This window comes from Neopsephotus bourkii, unplaced genomic scaffold (assembly GCF_033783945.1).
Source record: "Neopsephotus bourkii isolate Nb327-2 ecotype Australia unplaced genomic scaffold, CSIRO-AGI_Nbou_v1 NB_1346, whole genome shotgun sequence".
Classification (NCBI taxonomy): Eukaryota; Metazoa; Chordata; class Aves; order Psittaciformes; family Psittacidae; genus Neopsephotus; species Neopsephotus bourkii.
The window spans coordinates 4,947,523-4,969,849 of NW_026901826.1; the positions used below are offsets into that span (position 1 = coordinate 4,947,523).

Genomic DNA, 22,327 nt, shown 5'->3' on the forward strand with positions numbered 1-22,327 from the left:
GAGCACAAGAGGTTCCACTTAAACCTGAGAAGAAACTTCTTCTCAGTGAGGGTGACGGAACACTGGAACAGGCTGCCCAGGGAGGTTGTGGAATCTCCTTCTTTGGAGACATTCAAGACCCGCCTGGACACGTTCCTGTGTAACCTTATCTAGGTGTTCCTGCTCCGGCAGGGGGATTGGACTAGATGATCTTTTGAGGTCCCTTCCAATCTCTAACCTACTGTGATACTGTGATACTGTGATGTCTGTAATTGTGTTTTTATAATTGTGACTGACCTAACTCTGGTTTTGTTCATCTCCTTTTCTCTCCCAGTGGAGTTTTTATACTGTGATTTGGCTTCCATGAAGTCCATACGGCAATTTGTGCAGCGGTTTAGAACAAAGAATTGTCCACTCCATGTCCTGGTGAATAATGGTGAGTTCTGTTTTATTTCTTCACATCTGCAGGAGAAGATACGACAAATGGGGCTCTCATCTGTCACTTCACATTTCAAATCAATTATCTGAACCATACAGCAGGTTAAAATATGGCTGCATTAACAGGGATATTTTTCTAGGACTTAAACTGTATTTTTTGGAGAGACTGAGCAGACCAAACACTTCAGTGCCACCCCTGCTTGTGACATTATTGCAAGCCTTGTTCCTTTGCCATGTTTTTTAGATCTCCAGCACTAAAAATCATGCAACTGCACAAGAATCTAAGCACCCATGATAAATACAAAAAAGGAAAGGAAAGCTGTACTTCATGGGTGTAGAAAACCTGTCTTTAAACCTTTACTTACTTTCTTTCCCCTTATATTTTCCCTGTATGAACACATGTTCACTGTGGCTGCCTGGTGAGCTGGGTTGGGTGGATTAATCCATGTGAAATATAATCTAGCAAATTATCTAGTGACCTGAGAGCAATCACTGCTTAGATCAAGGTACTACTGGAAAGTTGTCCATAAAGCTGTGTCCTCAGAGGTCAGGGAACAAATTAAAAGGACACCATTTATCTTGCCTTCATGCAATTATCAAATGAATCCCATTACTGTTAGGGATTTTAACTTTTGTTATTCACATACTTGCCATCTAATTATGTTCTTAGCCACAGCATTTTTGGAAACTAGCCTGTACAATAATTTTCCTCCAAAAACCATGCATGCTCTGCATTCACTTTCCTAAAGGGGAATTGTCACCTGTCTATTTAACTAGGGGAAAAACCCGCCAGCAACAATTTAGGCTTCTTTTAGAAGTTTTTCTGCTTTTACATGCTGATGTTCTTGTTTTCCCAATTATTTACATATATTTTTATTAAGACACACCAAAGAACATTTTCAGTTTTCCTGTGCACCCTTCAGACCTAGTGAGGGCAAACATACTGTAAATAAATGGGTTTGTTACAATTCGTTGATGCCTTAAAGATCTCTCAGTAACACAAGCAAATACTGCAATAAAAATTCAGCAGTATTTGAGTTCCTGATTGATATGAAACATTCATGAAACATTCAATTAAATGTTCATTTTTTTATTTGACTAGTCAAAATAGCCTACTATTATTATTCTAATTGCACAATAATTAAAGGTAGTGGATATTTAATCCTGCTTACAAAATCATTCCAGTTTTGCACGTCTACTCCAGCAGTTTTCCAGGTCACTGGTGATCTTTTAAAGAAATATATCTCCATCAATTGCTCTCCATCCTTTGCCTAGCTCAAGGATCTAACTAGGATTTAGATTAATACTAAAATCCTGAGTTTCAAAGTATCTTCCTAGAGCTAGACGCCAGGTCCCACAAAAATTTCAGTGATGTTTAGGTATCCAGCTAATGCAGGCACTTTAAGTAGCTTTACATGAACATTTAGGGTGTTCAAAATGGAGATTAGTGGGCTAGAGTCACCTCCTCTCTTTTTCTTATAGCTGATTTTAGCATATACATTTAACTTTGTAATTTCTAATTTAAAAGGAAAAATTTGGTTGAATGCACACATTATTTCAGCTGACAAATAAAGGCCTGTTGTTCCATTACTATGCTTTCTGCATCTGTAATGTGCATGCTCAGCTCTTGTTTTTAAAATAAACAAAACATGTTAAAGATGCAAATAGACTATTACATAAACATGTAAAAAAACATGAGGTGCTAGTGCTAAAACGAGAAAAATGCTGTGACACAGAAAACAAATTAATTTTCTGTGAAAAAATAATCTACATAGCTGAACTATGAGGCACAGAAAGATGGATTTGGGACAAGCAGTTTAGAAAGCTTAATCTGACAGAAGGTCAGAAGAATGTCTTCTACTCTGCTAATTAGCAATTGGGTGCCATTTTTTGTTGTTTTTTTTTAAAAGAACTGTGTCTTTGTACAGTTGAAAAGCATTTAGTAAATTACAGCATGTACAGTACTGTAATTATTTAATACATGCATTAAAATATAGGCTGTTAAGATACGTAAGAAAGTCTGCTATTTTCCTGTGGTTGCGGAAGGGACAGATAGTAAAACACTTCATAAAATTCCACAAGCAGTAGTCACTGTTTCATGCCAGAGAGGGTTTTTCCTAACTTCCAGTCAGTCATTTTCTGTGTGCACTAGAAATATTTCTCAGCACCTTGTAGTTAATGTTTTTACTTATACATTGTTTACAGTGCTTAATGATTCTAATCAACAGAGCTACCACCAAAATCACATCATCTTTAATGATAACTGAATACCTATGGATACCAAACATAGATGGTCTAACTTATTAACAAAGACATACTAACTACTTTCTATGTTGCAGTTCATTGAATGGTTTGTAATTCTGGCTACAGGTTAGCAAAGGAGGGGGAGAAAACAATGAGGACAGCTGGTATACTCCTTGGCATGCACACCAACACAAAAAAAGAATTTAGACATTTTAGGATATTATTAGCATGCTGTACACAGATTACAGTTAATATATTTCAGGTCAGAGCCTATCTAAGCCAATTTAAAAACAATATTTCTGAGCTGCTGGCTAATTCAGACCTGCATATTTTGTACTTAATGGGTCATCTAAGAAATCTCAATCTCTTGATAGAATGGATATATCTCTATAAGCTTCCTTCTTTAGCTCCCAGGGAATAATAAAAGCTTTATCAGCAGGTACCTATGTGAAATATATGTATTTCTTTGTGTTACCATAAAGTAGCAGCCACAGTTCAGCCACATGCAACCCAGCCATAATCCTTTGCAGAGAGACATCTTAGTCCCATTGGTCACATGTTAAATTATTCTTGTCTTTGAGTATTTGCAGGACAAGATCATCAGAAGGAAGTGAGATCTGAAGGGTAGGAACAAGTGGATATATCACAGAATCACAGTATTTTATAAGTACTTACCTATTCACAAGTATTATTGATTAGTTAAGTTTAACAATAGTTATTTACATTATCACAGTAAGTTCCATGTGAAAAGATCCTGTCCCACTGGATTAGGTAAGAGCCAGCTCCCTTCTCTGTAGCAGCTGCAGTTTACACAGCCTATCTTATAGTCTTACAAAAAGTAGAGACACTCAAGAGAAGTAGAGGTTCTCTGGAGAAGAGAAAGTTAGCAAGGAGGTTTGCTGTTGACTCCAGTGGAAGTTGGACTTCATGAAAAGTAGTGCCTCTTCTCCAGCCACGTAAGAAGGCTCATTCACTCAGTAAATCTTGTTGCAGCATCTTTCTTACAGCATCATGTTTCATCTTTGTCTTTCCACAAAGACAAATAAGAGCAATACATCAGCAAAGCTGAAATGAAAAAGGTACAGAGGGACAGGGAAAAAAAGAGGAGGACAAGCAGAAGGGCAAGTGGCCCTTTACCTTTGTGTAATGGATGATAGATAGTAGACATCATGGGAGAGATAGGCCTTTGGGAGATGCTTAGAGGTGGAAGAGGTAATCTTAGGTGATGGGGGAGTAGTTTTTAAATGAATATTCCATGGATGATGGGCAAAACTAGAAGATTCATAAGGACAAAATCATGCAGCATGAATGTGTTCTAAAATGAGAAGATATTCTCAGGGCCATATTTTCTGAAGAAACTTTGTGCACAGCAGATACCATTTACTCAGATTGTTCAGAAGAGGTTATCTAAGAGAGATCACTGGAAAGTATGAGGAGGCTGGCTGATCACACACTGCTCTTTACAGGCATTAAGGGCCTTGGGTACTGGAAGTAACTTGCCTGGGTGCATATATCAGAGCACCACAATACTTCTGACGGGATTCAACCCAACTTGTTGAGAATGATTGAGGGTTATGCAGTGCCAACATTACCTAGCGCTGCAATTTTTAGCAGTAGTCATCAGTTAGAGCTTTTATTATACTTGAATAGCACTGTTGTCTGCTAGGATGTTTTGTATCCTATATAAAGATACCAGATTTCTTATAAAAGATTGTTTCATATTGAAAGAACTAGTAAGTTAAAAGAGTAACTTCAGGCTACTTCTGACTTTCAAACTGTAAGATTTCATTCATGAAAATCCTGTCTTTTGTTTGACACTATCTTTGTCTTTTTAATTATTTCCAAAGCTTTTTCTGTGTCTGTGATATCAAACACTTTGTGAAAGGGAAATATCTCAGGCTCCACATGCTGTAGGTTCTTGACACATTTGCTTTTATGTTCTCAATATGAATGTTTTATCAGTGGAAGACAGATACAAAATTCAGCTACTGATGGATTAGGAAACCCAGCCAGTTCTACTGAAGTGTGTGGAACATTTGCCATTGGCTTTCCTCAGAGGCGGGAGTGAGCCATGTCTTATTCTTACCTAATCCTATCATAGCTTTTAGGTTAAAATATTTTTATACAAAGTGCAAAACAAGATATTGTACTTCTAAGAGAAATTCCTATTCAATTAGAAAGCTGTGACTGCCTTTCCTATTTTCTGGTTGTGAGTGGGATAACTCACCATTGTGCCAACTGAAATAACCAAGTTACTGAGCGTATTTTTAGGAAACAAAGTGTTTGCGTTTTTTTTCCCAACCAGACCCAATTATGAATGCTCTGATTTATTTTAGTATAAAAACAAAATGTCAGTTATGGAACATATTTTAGGTTTTTAACCTACTCATTTTGCAAGGAACTAGCCTGTGCTTTCTGTGTTTGCTGTGTAGCAGCATGACACTGAATCAGAAAGTGAATCTGTTCTTAAGGAGGTATTGCAGCCTGTTCAGTTTTGTGCTGAACCTACCAAGATTTGATTGTTCCCACAGTCCTTGAATGTGGATTGGCTGCAATTTTATTTATTTATTTCTTTTAGTTTAAACTCCTTATAAACCAAGAACTTGTTTTTGCTGGAAAGATGTATTGCTTTATCTTCTTTGGCACTGCTAATGCAGTTCACTTGTCTCCTGTGGGCACTATAGGTGGGTCTTGGGAGCACTACCAGTAGCCATTACTCAATTTTCAGTTCCTTACTAGTTAGCCAAAATTTCAATGTTTGGGCTAAGGGTTTCCATGCCAAGTATTTGCCTTAGGCTAAGGGGGAGTGTTATTTAATACCTTTTTTTTTTTTTTTTGAATGCCAAATAAAAGAGTTTATCTGTTTCCAACAATGATAAGAAAAACATCTTAGGGGGTTTTAATGTAAAAAATGATGACAAGTTTCTTTATAAAGTCTCTGGTGTTATCAGTGGACTAGGGATTTGAATGCGGGCAAAATGCTGCCTTTGTGTCAGAGGTGGCTGCACCTTTTACCACCTATGAAACATTCCATGATGGATCAAGTCAGAAGCCTATAAAGCCCTGTGGTTTGAAAACCACCTTTAATGTTTTAATCGCTAAAGATTTTGCCTGTACCAAGCATGTCCTGCATTGAGACTGAGCTGGTCTTCCTGCTGGAATCACAACCCTGAGCCATGGTGGGAAGTACTGTGTGCAGGCAAGCGCACTGGCACTGAGGCTGGGCACCAAGGTCTTGTCTGCTCCCTGTGGCTGCCTCTGAGCTGGGATGGAGATGGGCACTGTGGCTTACTTCAGGCTCCTCCTGGTCTCTCCACTGTCTAGACTTGGGGCTTGGGTCCTCTATGACCTCTGTGACAAGTTTCTGTCCCCTTAAAAGCAGACTACATGATGGGGAGAAGTTGGTGGGGGGTGCCGGGTGTCTGGGTTTTACCTTGATAGACAGTTGGAACGCAACTGTGGAGCTGGGGTGTGATTTCAGCACTCTCAGGATGTAAACATCTTCCTAGTCATGGCTGGTGAACTGATGTAGATGGTGACCTCAGCTAGTGACCACTTCTGTCTCTAGAAGTGCTCTCTCTAAATTTTTTAGGCATGATGACAAAACCTAGTAGCATGGAAGAGGAAGAAGCGTGGTTTGAATGCAGATGGGACAAGACCATAACTTCCAAGAGAGGCAGATCTGTATGAGAAGCCTGGGAATGGAGAACTGAACTAGAATAGGTAGTTAAGGCTGGGAGGTTATAGGGGAGAAACAGCAGAAGACGGAATGAAGATTTGGTGGGAGGAAACAGGGCTGTCAGGTGGGAACCATTAGGATGGAGGAAAGGTTGATGGCAATATGTTTGAGTTTGCTGACTGAAAGACTTTTAAATACAATTAAACTATGAATGTAGCATATATTCTTGTTCAATATCAGGATATTCATAAGGCAGCAAGCATGGTGAGAGGGAGCTGTGGTGGGTAGTGAGGATGAAGAAAGCCAATAGGTTTGAACTGTAGAAGAGGTCTCGGTCAGAATTTGCAGGTGCTTAGACACCCCATAGTTCACAAGGACTGAATCCTTATCTGGAGGACTAGAGTCTCTGTTCCCATAAAGAAACCAGCCTCAAAAGCAAGAGAAGAGCCAGCCAGGCATGTGACTGACAGACGCCTGTAGGATGCAGAGTGAATTTCGAGTGAATCCAACAGGCACTTCTGGACGCAGTTATTCTAATGAGGCATTGCACCTTCTCATTGCTCACTAACCAGAAGAGATCTGCAGGACAAGAGTATTCTGGGATAGCACAGCCCAATAGAACGATGTGGAACAAGCAGTCTAGTACAGGCAGCCTAGCCAGAGGATGCTGCTATATGGTCATTGAGATGTTCACTCCACTATATATGGCCTTATTCAGGAGAGAAGTGGGTTACCCTATTTTATATGTAGATTCACCCATAGATCTTTTGGAATATGGATGTGTAGAGCAGAGTGGTTTGGACACTGTTAAGTGAGGTGGGTCAGCTTGTGTGGCTGCACTCATGGGATGGAAAATGCTGATAAGTCAGTCAGCTATACCAGTATAAAACCCATATGGAGAAAAGGCTTTGTGCTTTTACTTGGAGTTACTGTCTCTAGTCATTTTTCCCATTGGGAACTTTTTTGGTACAGTATGTATCTTTCTTGTACACAACAGGAATTGGGTGGATGAGATTATATACGTTCACTTCCTGCTGTGAAGGTGCTACATCTAAGTGTATGTGACTAGCCTCTTGTATTTTCTGCCCAGCTTTTGGGCTGCTGGGAATGAAAGGACTTGCATGTGGAGGCACTGCCTGCAAACCCACTTCTGTGAGCCTGTCTGGGAAGAAAGACATTTTGTTCTTCATATGAAGAGATTTTAAATCTTTCTTCTTTAGTGAGTTTAAGAGAACTACCTCTAAAAGCCTCCAGGTAACTCACTGTAAATAAATCTAGATGAGAGAAATACTTTTATTTTTAAAGCTCTTAAAACATGTTTTATAATGGAGCTCAATGATGGGAAATACAGGAATTACAGCAATGTCTACCATCATCAGCAGTACAGGCAGGCTGGTAGAAAATATCCTATATATTCCAATAAAAATACAGTATGCCTGGCCTATAGTGTTAACAACTGTCATCAAGTTTTTGGTTATACTGTGAGCAGTATCAGACACATTATGCTCTTAAAATCACCTAAGAGTGATTCACTGATGGATCCCAAGAGTTTCATTAGAAACTTCTACAGAAAATCGTTATAAATATCTGTTTGCAAAGACAGTGCTCCTGAGGTTTATTCATTCTTTGAGAGAAAAATACAACTATTGCCTAGTCATAAAAGTAAAAAAGGATAGATTTTTTTATTCATTATAGCTAATAAAAATGTGTGTATTTTGAACTTATTACAAAAAATGCATAACTGCAGCACATTGAACATATTACTGTATGTATAAGAATGGTTTTCCAGCATAGTTGTAAAGCAAAGTATTTTCCTTACTCTAGTTTATTTCTGTACTTGCAAAATCACACATCTGTGGGTCATTTCGTCAGGTTTTGGCATGCATATTGTCAGCCTTTTGCCTGAATATTTCTGTAACAGCTAATCAAAGTAAAATCTTGTGTTCATCTTACTTATTCACTAATTTTCTAATGCTATGCTGATATCAGTGGCATTTTTTAAAATAAATCTGGAAACAATGCAACTAAATCAGAGGGAAAAACGCACAAGAAAGTTAAAGTGTTTGGCATTAATGGTCTGTGTGCTGCCACTTCAGATTTCACATGTACTCCAAAACACTGAGGAGACTGACTATTGATAATTAAGACCAAAAAGATTGTGGGTTGTGTGGATTCTATAGCAGAAGAATAAGAAAACTCGTTCTTAATTTACAATGAAGAGGTAAGGTAAACAAAGAAAGGCTTTTTTTTTTTTTTGTTTTTAATGTTTCAAATAGTACTGGATTAATTGAAAGAATTAAAAAGAGAAGCAGCTTTCATTCTTTGAGTTACCATTTGGGGCCCCTGAGTAAAGCTGATGATGTTTCAGGACCAAAGAAAATCAATAGTGTGCCACTTTCAGTACCTACTGAATGCTACGCAGTTAATAATGTAAAAAAGAGAGCTTGCTGCTACACTTTCAAGGTTTTCTCTTTTGTCAGAGGAGCAGCCAGGTTCAGTTGCCTGTTCGGTATTCCTTTGTACACTTGCCCTCAGTGAATTAAAATGGCTTCTCCTCAAACAAAAGAAACAACCCTCAAATTGCAGGGCAAGATTTTTTGATAGCGTTGATATGAACCACCTCAAAGATGAGAGTCTTCTTAAAGGAAAAAAAAAAAAGGAATAAAGTCTTTCAAAGGTGTTTTGAATTAATATTATTTGACCTTGAAGACAAAAAGGGAGTTCTAGTAGTGACAAACGCAAGCAGCGATGACTCTGCGTGCTCAAGGACTTGACCACAATTTCTACTCAGAGGAACCTCCTGAAGAACGAGAAAAGTAATTTTTGGAAACGTGTATCTTAACAGTTGTGCATTGCAGGATGAAATTTTTTTCCATCTCCTGATCTGGGCTCAGATCTGTATTTGCTTCCAGAACATGCAGCACAGATGGTGGAGACTAATTGGGGTGGAGGGCAAAGCCTCTATGTGCTCTTGAAATCCTGTGCCTTGTCCAGAGGTTAAGGGGGCAGTTGCACAAGCAGATGCACAAGCATCCTCAGGGCTGATGTGAGTGGTGACAGCCCCCCCTGGTTTGCCTGCTGGTCGTGATGCAAAGATGAATGGCTGTAGTTGACATCTAACACACTTCTCTCCAGACAAATCCCTCTAACCCTCTGTCTGACTCAGCCAACAGTGTGTGTGTTTGTGTGGATGGGTTCTGTAGCGAGCCCCGCAGCAGCCCCAGCAGATGCAGAAGCAGCATTTAGGGTTTACATCAGCTTTGCTGTGCCAGGGCAGTTTTCTGTTGAATGCCATTTCATGGGCTTGCATTTTAATCATAGAATCATAGAATAGTTTGTGTTGGAAGGGACCATAATATCATCCAGTTCCAACCCTCTGCCATGGGCAAGGATACCTTCCACTAGACCAGGTTGCTCAAAGCCCCATCCAGCCTGGCCTTGAACACTGCCAGTTTTGTGTTTCTTTACCATTGTTGCTGAAAATACACCTCCAGTAAACTGCTTCCTCCCGCCTTTTCCAAGTGTCAGAACTTTGGAGGGCAGATTGGCCCTCAGGGAAATGGAGACTGTTTCTTTACACCAGCCCTGATTCTCAGAGCTGTAGTAATGTAGCAAAGAAAAAGTCTCAGCAGGGCTTGTCTCACTTTTCTGTCTGTCCATACCCCTCATGCCAGGGCTCAGTCCCAACCACTGTTCTGAATGTCATTATGTGCAGATTAAGGAGGAAATGGAAACCTGTTTACAATTCTGTGAGGAGCTGCACCATGCATCAAAGTAAGTGCTGCTGAGGAAGGGGAATACAACAGGACACCTGACCAGACACCCTCTAATCTGTCTTCCCGTTGTTAAAGATGAGATGTGACATACAGAATCCACACCCGGCAGCTGGGTTTTCCCGTCATTCAGAGGGATCTGGGAAAGTGGCTGCAATGACAGAGAGACATGCCAGTCAGAGCTTCTGTAGCGCCTCATCATGTAATTTGTGTTGTGTTTCATTCATCGGACCACCAACAGGCATCACTCATGTTCAGTCTTATGTTCTCCATACATGGGTACACTGTTATAACCAACCATTTTGTTTGCTCTGTCATCTTCTCTTATTTCTTACCCTCACTCTGCTTCTCCAGTTAAGCAGTAGGCAGCCGTAGGTGAATTGCTAAGGGTGTTGGCCATGCTAAAAGTGTCCTGAAAATACCTTTTTCATCCTGAGCAACAGTAACAAAGCAGAACTGTCATGTGGCAGGACCTCCTAAAGAAGGAGTGCTGCAGATGAACAGCATGTGCTGTTTAAAATGGTCATTTAATATGCCATCATCAGGCTACATGACATCAAGAAGCAAGATGTTAAAGGCTTTTTAATGGACATGTGAAATAGCACAAGGATTAACCTGACATTTTCTCCTGTCTATGAGCAGAGGTGGCCTTTTTGCTGTATCATATTCATGTGTTGTAGAGAGAAGACAAATGACCTGCAACATTACTGAGAGTTCACCATGTCCATCTACATTTTAATTACAAAGCTCAGGTCCACTTGTATGATGATCAAATTTTAATAAAATAAGAATAGTTTATAACATTCAAGTCCACGTGTAGTTGAGCAGGATAGCTATCCCCCACACAGCCTCGGTATGCAATATAATTTATGCATGAGCTCAGTATTTTCTGCAAGATGCTGAAATCAACACTGTGTGTTAGGGATGTGGATATTTATTTGAGGCACTGAATTTGAAAATTGTGGCTTGTAGAAATATATGCAAAAATATTGCCAAAATAAGCATTCAAAACCTCATTTCAATATGCAGCTGCTTGTAAGAACAGTAATTAAGATATATTGGGTAAATTTACTGCATCTTTTCTCACCCACACCAGTGAGATAGAAGTTGCAGATTTCAGATGAAGACTCCACAGATCTTTAAACTCCAGCCAGAACTCAGCAGAAATCCATCTGGGAGAGCAGGTCTGCTGCTTAGCCCAATCTTGTCTCCACTGCTCTGAGCTCTTTGATGGAGGGAATGTTGTTTGGATCACACAGCTCCCACCTATTGCAGATGGATTAATTATGGTTGTGTATCTGCAGCATTGCATTCTGGCATGTCAGCAATGGGTTAACTCAACTTTTAATGTCTTCAGAACACTTTTAACAAATGAACTCATTTATCCTCACAATCCTGCAGGGAGAGAGGAAGGGAGGGGGAGAGTCAGTTTGACTGTTTTCTGGATAAAGGAACCATACTGGGGGTTTCGACATTTTTCTCGGCAGGAGTCAATCATTGTCTGCTTTATACTTCACATGACATCACCAGTCACTTATTGCTCTAAATGTTGTGTTTATACTGCAGCAGGAGATCCATTTTCTTTCTAGCTTGCTGCTCTGAAATAAATCATCAGGTTTTACCTCTACTTTCTCCTCCAGCTGGGGTGATGCTGGTCCCTGAAAGGAAGACGGAGGATGGGTTTGAGGAGCACTTCGGCTTGAACTACTTGGGACACTTCCTGTTGACTAACCTCCTCTTGGATAAGCTGAGGCAATCAGGAACGCACAGGCACAATGCTAGGATCATCACTGTCTCATCAGCCACCCATTATGTAGGCAAATTGCACCTGAGCGACTTACAAAGCAGGTACTGGTTCATTTTTGGTGTTCACTGATCTGTGCTAAGAGTGTGCAGATTAATCTCCAAGAGAATTGTTACTGAATACTCAATGTGGGTTTTCTTTTGTTGCCATTTTTTTTTCTTAATTAATGGGGATTTTCAAAGAATTCCTTAATATTTTTCAAGCTTGAACAAAGCTTTCAGCCTTCAGTCAAAGATAGAAGTAATTTAGAAGCTTGTGAACTGAGTCTTTTATTCTGAACCTTAAAAGACCACTTTCCTTTCTGATGCTTATACTGCAGTGATGGTTGTAGTACAGAGCCTGAACTCGTCACTGCCTAATCAGGGAAACTCAGTAACTGGGTTGTTTTAAAATGACTTGGGCAAATGCTAATAGACTTCATCCTGAAGTGAATGCACAGGTAGAGGCCCTGATCCTGCCCTCATAATGCTTGTGGCTGCTCACCCCCTGCCTGCTGCACATGGGGCTGCTGACTTGGCTCTGGGGGGGCAGCTTCACCTGGCCCTCATCCTGCCTGCTGCTCCTTCCTCCCTGCCTGCTCTGCCCCTGGCCTGTGACTCCTGGCACAATGTTATCTCTTCCCTCTGCCTCTGACCTCTGCTTTGTCATGCACTGCTCCTGACATCCTGGTTCTCCCTATTGGCCTCCTCATAGCCCTGATGCAGCTTCCCCCACCTGCCCTCCAGCCGCAGGCTGTGTCATCCCTCCCACCGATGGTGCTTGCTTGCTCACACATCAGCCCTGTGATTCACTACAAATGCTGGAGCCCTGGCTCTCATCTGTGTCACCTGAGAGCTTACTGGGATCCAAGTGCACAGCCATTCTGTTTTTTTAACCCAGTAAGATGGGATAAATGCATGGTTGTTTTCTGTCTGACTACTTTAGGAAAACTGTGTGTCAGAGTCTATGGAATACATCTAATACTAGGAAGTTATCAGCTGATGTGGTAAATGTGTCTGGTGTCATATAGGAGCTGTGTGGTGGTGTTCAATTGAGGAATGGGCAGGATAACCAAGACATATTTCAAAAGTTGCATTTCAAATATAGATGCATTTCAAAAGTTCCCCGTGAAGTCACATGTGGCAATTATGCACCTACTAACAGGCTCCAACAGAGCCTGTCTTCTGAGGGGCTCCAGGGAGTTTCTGCCTGCATGGGTTCAGTATGAGTTTTGCATCATTTTCAGGGAGAAATTCTGTCACCATCCTTTGACAGGTACTTTCTCACATGTTCATAGGCACCTGGCCTGAGGTTTCGTCTTGGAACAAAGACTGAAATTAGGGGGCTGGGCTGTTTCCACTGCAGACATTTTACATGTGAATGCTGCATTAAGCACATCAAACTTTCTGTTTGACTTCTGATTACATACTATGGTACCAGTTTTATTACAAGCACGTTGTTTAAACTCCGCAGGGTAGTCACAGTTTAATCTCTTGCTTGTAAAACAACCACAGGAAATTACCCTACTCTTCACTTGATGTATGTATTCATTGTTTCTGATGGGCATATGCTGGATGCCACCATGCAAGGGGGCTAAAAGGAGTGTAATTAGTCTTTCTTTGGTCTAAAATGCAGAATACAAAGTTTAATATGGATGTTGTATGTCTCTAGATAACAGTAGTTTTCTTGATTATAGCAAAGCCTTGTGTTGTGCCTCTTTAATTTAGGATCATCCTTATTTTGATTCACCATTATTAACTCATATTCCAAAGGAACCAGAAATGTTTCAGTTAGGAGAGCTGCGGTTGGGTATGAACATGATCAATCTGATGTAAAAAATAAAAACATATCAATGAGATTGACATGCAGCTTTTGCACCCAAACCTGCCCTTTACATTTGAACTTCGTTGGTGTAAGAAGAGCCATAAAGAATGACAGACTTCAGCTGACTTTGCCTGCTCTTGCCCACATGAATGCTCTGAATCATGCAGGGGCAGCAGTTGTGCCTGCTTTCCAAGCGCACAGGCACACTGATGGAATGCAGAAGGGGCTGTAGATTCAGATCAAAACCTTTTCATGGTTCAGGTGGAAGAAGGTACTCCTGATGGGGTTTTTTAGGCTATTGCCAATAAGCCCCCAGTCAGGTGAATAGTTAGTTATTGCTTAAACAGTGCTGATAAAAACAGTGAGATCCCTTCCACATTTGAGCGTGTGCCTACAGCATGACTGGGTAGTTTAGCAATCAGCCCTGGAGGACTGTTGTGGGGTAGCACACACAGGCATTGCATGCATCACAGGGCCTTGGAGACGCCTGGTGATTCAGAGCAGTGCTGAAGAGCTTTAATGGATGTGGTAAAGACACCCATGGTAAGCATTGTGGTATGATAGTGTTCCACAAATTGCCACTGTTTCTCAGTGATGCCATCCCTCATTTTTGCCACTCATGTGAGTAGGAAGTCTTTCTAAAAACTTCATAATGGCTTTTCCCTTATTTTGAGTTGCACTAGTTGGCCGTAATTCATTTAACAGCTTGGGTGTATTTTCCCAGATTGGCTGGTCCTGACCTTGAAGGAAGTCAGCAAAACAATATGGAGTCATCTTTCTCACAGTGGAGAAAGGGGGCCATATTCTCTGCTGGAAAATATACTGGTGACTGCAGACTGAATTGTTTACCATGCTCTTGCCCCATTATTCCTAGGTTTTGACTGGGCTAGTGTCCAAACTGGAGGTGAGTGATAGTGGCCAAGGAGAGATTCATCCATTAAGTATGTCAGAGAAGGAAAGGCAGAAGACTTTCTTGACATAAAGTAGACAGTAAACTGAGGTTCTCTTCTCTGCTTTACCAGATTTTTCTATGGGATCATTCTCCCACTTGGAAGATTCTGGGTTGTCAGTCACAATTGTAGCCATCGCTCCCTATTGCTTGTACTTGCTACTCAGAGATCTGCTCTGAAGTCAGACATCACCCATATCACAGTGACCACAGGGCAGCAGCATAACAAATAATTGTTGGAAGGTCTGTCCCATGAGCAGTATTAAATGTGTTACTGTCTTCCACGTTTCCTCTTTGACTTGTTTTCTGCCATCTCACCAATCTGATTTATCCCATGATTCTCTTCTCAGCTCCTATTGGGCAGGATGGTTAATTTATTTTTTTAAATTTATTTTCCTTGCATTTTACATTATTTTTCTTTGTTATGTCTCTTTATGCCTGCCTACTCAATTTCTCTGTTTACAGTTTTATCTTCACCTGTGTCTTTTGAGCTTTTTTTGTTTTTATTGCCTTTTATCATAGAATCCTGGAATAGTTAGGGTTGGAAAGGACCTTAAGATCACCTAGCTCCAACCCCCCTGCCATGGGCAGGGACACCTCGCTCTAAACCATATCACCCAAGGCCTCGTCCAACCTGGCCTTGAACACTGCCAGGGATGAAGCATTCACAACCTCCCTGGGCAACCCATTCCAGTGCCTCAGCACCCTAACAGGAAAGAATTTCCTCCTCATATCCAATCTAAACTTCCCCTGTTTAAGTTTAAACCCATTACCTCTTGTCCTGTCACTACAGTCCCTAATGAAGAGTCCATCCCCAGCATCCCTATAGGTCCCCTTCAGATACTGGAAGGCTGCTATGAGGTCTCCACGCAGCCTTCTCTTCTCCAGGCTCTTCTTCATAGGCTTTTGCCTCCCTATGTCATTGTTTTTTTCCTTTTTGGGGGGAGGAAGGGATGTAGTGTCTTATTTCTGCTCACCTGTTAATTTCCTCCTCTTCATCTATCTTCCTCCTACCTTCTTCCCCTAGCCCCAGTCCTATTTCTATCCTGAGAATTTCTTCCCCTTTTTGCCCATCCTCTTCACCCTCACCAGTAAAAGAAACACAGCATGGGTACTTCAAGGCAGGACAGAGCTTGTTCCAAACTGCCAGGGCATAGCTTGTTTCATGTGTGTTATTGAAAATGCAAACTCACAAGAGCAATGACTGTTCTCCCAGTTCTTTTGCTGAAGGATATATGAAGAACATCAAACACCTTTGTGGTCTTTTAGATCCAGACCATTTTCAACAGCAATCACATGAGTCGACTAGGGGATCCCTAAGGCAAATCATTCTCCTTCATCCCTACTTTCAGTATGACTGTTTTCAAGGAGGTGAAAGTTTAACAGAAATGCTATCTGCAAGCGTTTCAACAGTGATGATTTCAGCAGTTACATGATGAGGGTAGTATACTATGGACTCTAACAGCATAGTTGGGATGGTGTATTTTTCTTCTTTTGCCTGACTTAAATAATACTTTCTAAAGTGAGAGAAAAACAAAATATGGTCATGAGAGAATTATGGCTGTCTGGTTTTAATCTTGAAAAACATCTTGCCATCCCCTTGTGTTGAGATATACTTGAACGCTGTACTGGGATTCATGGTGATCATACAAGGCTGGGATGGAGGGTACTCTTTTAAGTCCTCTACCTACCGAATGAAGAAGAGATTTTAGGAAAATGGAGAAAAAAAACACCTTTTTCCCTTTCCCAGCCTGTCTGTCACACCTGAATATGCTCCTTTTCCCAGAGGTTAGCATCTCTGTGTGTTCTGTCTAGCTTTTTCTCCATGACTGACTATTCTTTTCATCATCCTCTCTTTATGCATGACAAATGGACCCTGTAATACTATGAATCACAGATCTGTGAACTCCCCAGCCACAGTAAAACAGCTCCTTCTCTGGTTCACGCCTCCTGTATATTCAAGACCAGTTAGTCACACTTTTCTTTCCTCTGCTCTCCAGCTGCTGAAGAGCTGTTATTTTTTGTTAAGTTTCCAAGCTGGTACAGTCCCCAGATAATTTCTGGATTTTTTCTCTGTAGCCCTAGTGCATGAATCATGTCAGAGACAATAGAGATTGAAAGAGAGGAATTGCAAAAATCCCAGCTGCCACATCTGCATCCCAGCTGGTGTAAAATAGGGTAAACATCTCTGCCCAGGACCTGAGAGGATGCTGGGGAGACCAGGCAGCTCCAGTTAATCTCTGCAGGTGGACAGTTCGTAACAACTGTACCTGGAGGTGTTATGTACTGATGGGAAATCTGACTAGCAAAGTGTCTGGAGTTCTCCTGTTCTTGGATGGGTGGTGTCCTTCATCTTCACTTTTTGCGTGTTTGCTGCTAAATGAAGGATTAAATTTGTGCAGAAAATTGGGGATTTTGTCCCCTTAACATTCCTGAGATTTTGAAAATATTGCTCATAAATATCAATGAAAAGTTAAAATATCAAACTACTTTTGGAAAATATGAGTCCATTTTTCAGACTAAATCCTTTGATTTCAGTGATTTCTAATTATTTTATTTCTAATTTATTTGCAGTTATCCTTGCGAGTAGATTGCCATTTGTATTTTGAAGCATAACATTGATGAAAGTGAAACTCCAAACCTTTAATTTCTAAGTCATCCTACTGAAGTAAGATATCTCCATTAGTTTCAAATTAATTAAAAAAAAAAACAAAACAAAACACCAAAACAAGGCAAAACTCTGGACAGTTGTTTCAAATGTATTTTTTCACTAGGAATGGTTTGGTAAGCTAACATTTTTTTCAATGGGAAGGGTTTTTTAAAGAAAATTCCCAGTTGGTTCCTCCATTGCCTTTTTATTCTTTAATTCAGGCAAAACCAAACATGCAGCTGATGTAGCATAGCCCTATTGTTTTATTTCTGGACTTTCAAATAATAAAGGAAAATTTATAAAAGGAAGTAGGAGGTATTTCACATATTATCTTTTTCTTTTAGTCAGTACTGAGTCTTTCACAGTTAATTAAAAAGAGCTGTGTCATTGGTTTGCTCTTAGGAAAATGCTGTAAAACCTACAGAAATTGTAATCATAACAGTTTTTTCTAGACCATAAGAGAAACATGTTACAGATTTTATTTTTACTCAAGGAATATAAGGTGTTGTTTTGAGTTGTATTGTGTAAGCAGCTCCCTCACAATGACTTCTGTTGTATATTCTGGTTCTGTTTGCAAGATAAATCATGTTCCCTTGACAGGACCAAATGCCAACTGCAGCACACTGCTGTTTTCAGTTAAGTATGTCTTTCCTGCAGCAGATCACTGAGTTTTCCTGTCTATAGTTAGATGATAAGTATTCAATACACATACGTAACTGTACTTCAGCTCTTCTTTATAAAATGCTTTCTGTATGTAAAAGTATTTGCTGTGTTTGCAGCAATTAGCATTAATTTCAGAAGTCCACTTGGCATGGAAAATGAGTGTATTAGGGAAGGTACTATATTTTATGAATTAATTAAATTATTAATTAAATAAATTATATAAATTAATTAAAAATATGGGCCTTTATGTCAGCAGACCAATTCATCAACCCATTTTTATGTTCATATGCAATAAGTGTTTTTGTCCATGCTGCAGGCCACAGGTGATCCCTATCCATTTCTGCAACCAGTAATGGAGAAATATACCAGTCAGGATGTCAACTTTACAAAGTTTTGATTTTACATATTGGTGTATTTTCATTCTGTCTAATCAAAATACTTTTAGGGCTCATTGGTTTCTGAAGAACAATAGCACAATTGGCACTACTATCACAAAGGTAACACCAGACTTTAATGTATTCAGGAAAATTAAATGTAGATTCTTTGGGTGTCGCAGTGTTAAATTCCTTCTTGTCTAAAAGGGGTTAATGGTCTTAACAAAGGATTATTAATAGTGGTTAATGATTTCATAGGACACACTGTTTCACACTAGTTCAAAATTGCAGCGTATTGGGAGGTATGTGATATATGGGTATTCCTGCTGCTCAGCCTCTGTCTGCACAGTGGGTTGAGTGGGAAAAGTCAGCCCTGTGTGGCACACGGGACAGTGGATCTCTGTTGTAGTTTAGCCTCAGCTGGCAACTAAGTACCACGCAGCTGCTTGTTTACCTCCCAGGTAGGATGGGGAGAAGAATTAGAAAAAGATAAAACCCTGGAGTTGAGCTAAGAACAGTTTAATAATTAGAATAATAAATATAATTTCTTATTTATAATAAATAAATAAATAATGAAAAAGAAAACACAAGTGATGCACGATGCAGTTGCTCACAACCCCCTGACCGATAACCATCCAGACCCAAGCAGCAATCAGTCCCTTCTGGGTAACTCCCCTCAGTTTATATACCAAGCACAATGTGCTGTGATATGGAATATCACTTTGGCTGTTCTGGAACAGGTGTCCTGCCTCTGCTCTCTCTCAGCTTCTTGTACCCCTCCCCACTGGCAGAGCATGAGAGACTGAAAAGTGCTTGATCAGGGTATGTGCTACTGAGCAACAACTAAGACACTGGTGTGTTACCATCATTGTTCTCAAACTAAAGCCAAAACACAGCACTGCACCAGCTACTAAGAAAAAATTAACCATATCCTAGCCAAAGCCAGGACAATCTTGTAGATGCACTGTCTTGCAAAATGGCAAGCTGGTTCAGTGGTAATTTAAAAGTGAATGTACTGCACTGTGTTAGGGAGAAGGCAAATGGGACTTAAGGAGAATGCAGAGTGGAGGTAGTTTGTCAGCCTTGAGAGGGGAAGGTTAGTTTAACATCTTCCAGTCAGTAAAAAGACTCATTAAGGCTGAGTGAACCTTAAAAGCTTTGGAGTTCTCAGGTTCTGTGTGATTATTCAAATCATTTTAACATTCCTTTCAATTGCTTGAACTACCACCATCCTCACAGTACCTTTTCAGTGAAGTTCTTCCAGCTGCCTGGTGTAGCTGGGGAAATGTGGCACACATGCCAGTAAATCCCTGGAAAAACATGTTAAGAGAAAGAGTCAAAATGATCGGCTCACCTTCCACAAATCCCCTCTGGATTCAATCTGCTGTTACTCTTGGTTCTTCACAACCGCACATCCCTGATCTTGCCATGTGTGTTAAGGATTACGAGGTCCAGTGGATGGAAGCAAAGGCAGATTTCTGCCTTACACATCAAATGTTAACTCTTAACCTTTTCTCTGCTCCCCATCCTAAACCTCTTCTTTTAGTGAAGGAGAACTTTGTCTGTTCAAAAGCAGACCAAACATTTGAATACTGAAACCTGTGAAGAAACTAGGTCTTTTGATTAAATCAGGTTCATTATAAAAAGAAGTGAGTTTTATGAAAAATATACTTTTGAATAAAATAAATAACTGTAAAAGTAAACTATTTTAGCCCCCAGGAGTTTTTATGTAGCTGTAATTTCATTGCTCTGTTTCTTCTTTTCTCATTATATGTCAGGTACTGTGGTTGCCCTAGTTTTTTGTCATGGGAGGTGGGGAGGGGCTGTATACAGCAGTGTTTCAAGCTCCCAAGGACATAGACCAAGGAGCACTGTGACTCACAGTAGCTTTCTGAGAAACTCAAGAGCTTTTAGCAGTGATGCTAGCTATAATACAGCTCTGCAGAAATGCCCAAATTAAAATATTATGCTTGAAATCTTTCAGTTCTCAGCATAAAGGGGTGGGAGGGTGTTCAGTAGCTGAATTGCCACCAGTTTCATCACCAATCAACCAGTTTGCCAAAGCAGCTGTATTTTTTAATTATTTTTTTCCAGTAAGGTCTGGCACAAGGCAGGTCTGTGGTTGTGTGTTAGCTTTTTAGGGTATGGACATGAAATTTCCTGTCATTTCCTGTAAAGCGAAACCTACTGGACTTCCCTTGCTTCTGGTGTGTTTGCAAGTGGCAGATATCTCATGTGCTCTGGCTCCAGGCTATGCCATGTTCCTTCTCAGGAAACACTTGGTGTGCCATTACAGACCTCTGTTTACAGTGTTCCAAAGTTGACAAGATTGGGAAATCTATAAAACAAAATCAAAAGCCATCTGTAAGGCTAAACAGTAGAGAAAGTGATTGCTGTCACTGTCCCTGTCACTGTCCCTTATGGTACTTTGAAATGACCACTTTACAATGCTGGCTGTTGGACCACTTTTTATGTTACTTGTTTCTTGCAGGGTTTTTTTGTTCGTTGAAGTTGGCTTTTTATATTCCTTAAGTAAGACACCCCTCTCTTCACAGAGCCCTTTCATACACTTACTTGCATCCTGCATCTTTTCTGACAGCAGCTAAGGGCCACTGTTGATGTACGGTCTTACACAAACAAAAGCCTTTCCTGCCATGTCTGGACTATGAGTCATTTCATAGGTGCAGAAAATGTCCACATTTTAATCTCTCCTGTACCTGTTGGTATTTCAGCTGTATTTCTTCTTTACCTGGAAAGGTCTTCCAGCAGAGGGGAAGGATTCTCATGACTGTTTTTAACAAATAGATGGCTCGTAAGAGCTTGTTCCTTGTCTTAACCCATGTACTGGGAGTTAGTCACTTCTACCTCTCAGTCTGAAGCTGTGGTGTTCATAGTCTCACTATAGAAGAAAAGTTTGAAAAAGCTGAAGTTGTTAAATTCTCTCAACAAACAAAAACTGATTTTCAGTGTTGTTTTGTTGTGCCAGACTTGATAATCTTGCCTTGCTTCTGTGAACAGGGAGAGATGGCACAGGACTTTCTGCACAGTATATAGACATCTTGGAGGAAAAAAGATTTTGCAGTCTGTGTGCATATTCAAGCCATGCTTCCCCTGGTAAGACAGACCAGTCCTTCAATGTGGTGAATAATTTGCACTTACAGAACACATTCAGTGCCTCCTGAACTCCAAGGCAGTGCAGTGGGTTCAGTCCACCACAAAATTTTACATTATCTTCCCATATACACCAACACATGTCAGTGTGTCTGCTGACATACCAGTAGTCTGCTGGAAATCTGCTGATCACATTTGGTGCACCGTGATGGATTTGAAATGGCAGTACTTTATTATGCATAACCAGACTGTGTACTTCCCTTTCAGTCCCAGAATGAAAAGTCCAGATTTTCTGCAGCTGGTCTGCGAAAGTCTACACCAGCTTTAAGATGGTTTTATCAAAACAGAAATAGTGTTTGGGATTGTTCGAGTTATTACTGGGCCATTTTTATGGCCCTGTGCACATTCTGGTGGAAGGGAAGAAACTGTAAACAAGACCCATTACTTCCTTCAACTTTAAAGCTCTATTGCAGAAGAGTTAGGAAGATTTCCACAAGTGGGTGGAGAGTGCCTCAGAGCTATTCTTATTGTACAAGAGATAACCTTAGGAGATACGTAACAATCTTCAGTAACCTCAGATCCAGACTATCCAAGAGACAATATTAAAAGGTATGTGGCCATGATGTTTGCCCATCAGTCAAACGGGTCACTAGGACACAGAATGTAGGTCTTGGAGCTTTGATCTGTTTCTTGGCTGTAGCAATGCAAAACCTTGCTTGCTTCTATTTATTTACTCATTCGTTTGATGGAGATTTTTAATTGAATAAAGGGATACCGTTATACTCAAATACCACTTCAAATATTAGCAGGCACTTAACACATCATATGAACTGACCATAGAAAAATGATGCTTCAACAGA

The 22,327-nt window shown here is 40.3% G+C and overlaps 1 protein-coding gene across 4 annotated transcripts in view; it reads left to right on the forward strand.

Moving 5' to 3' along the window:
• Positions 1-22,327, forward strand: part of DHRSX (dehydrogenase/reductase X-linked) — a 163,508-nt gene that overhangs the window by 104,606 nt on the left and 36,575 nt on the right. For 3 of the 4 annotated variants that reach the window (XM_061366538.1, XM_061366541.1, XM_061366540.1), the window contains 2 exons: positions 314-415; positions 11,754-11,961. In XM_061366538.1, coding sequence (XP_061222522.1) covers positions 314-415; positions 11,754-11,961 — 310 coding nt within the window. The remainder of the gene's footprint in view (positions 1-313; positions 416-11,753; positions 11,962-22,327) is intronic. The other variant, XM_061366539.1, reaches the window with a different exon arrangement.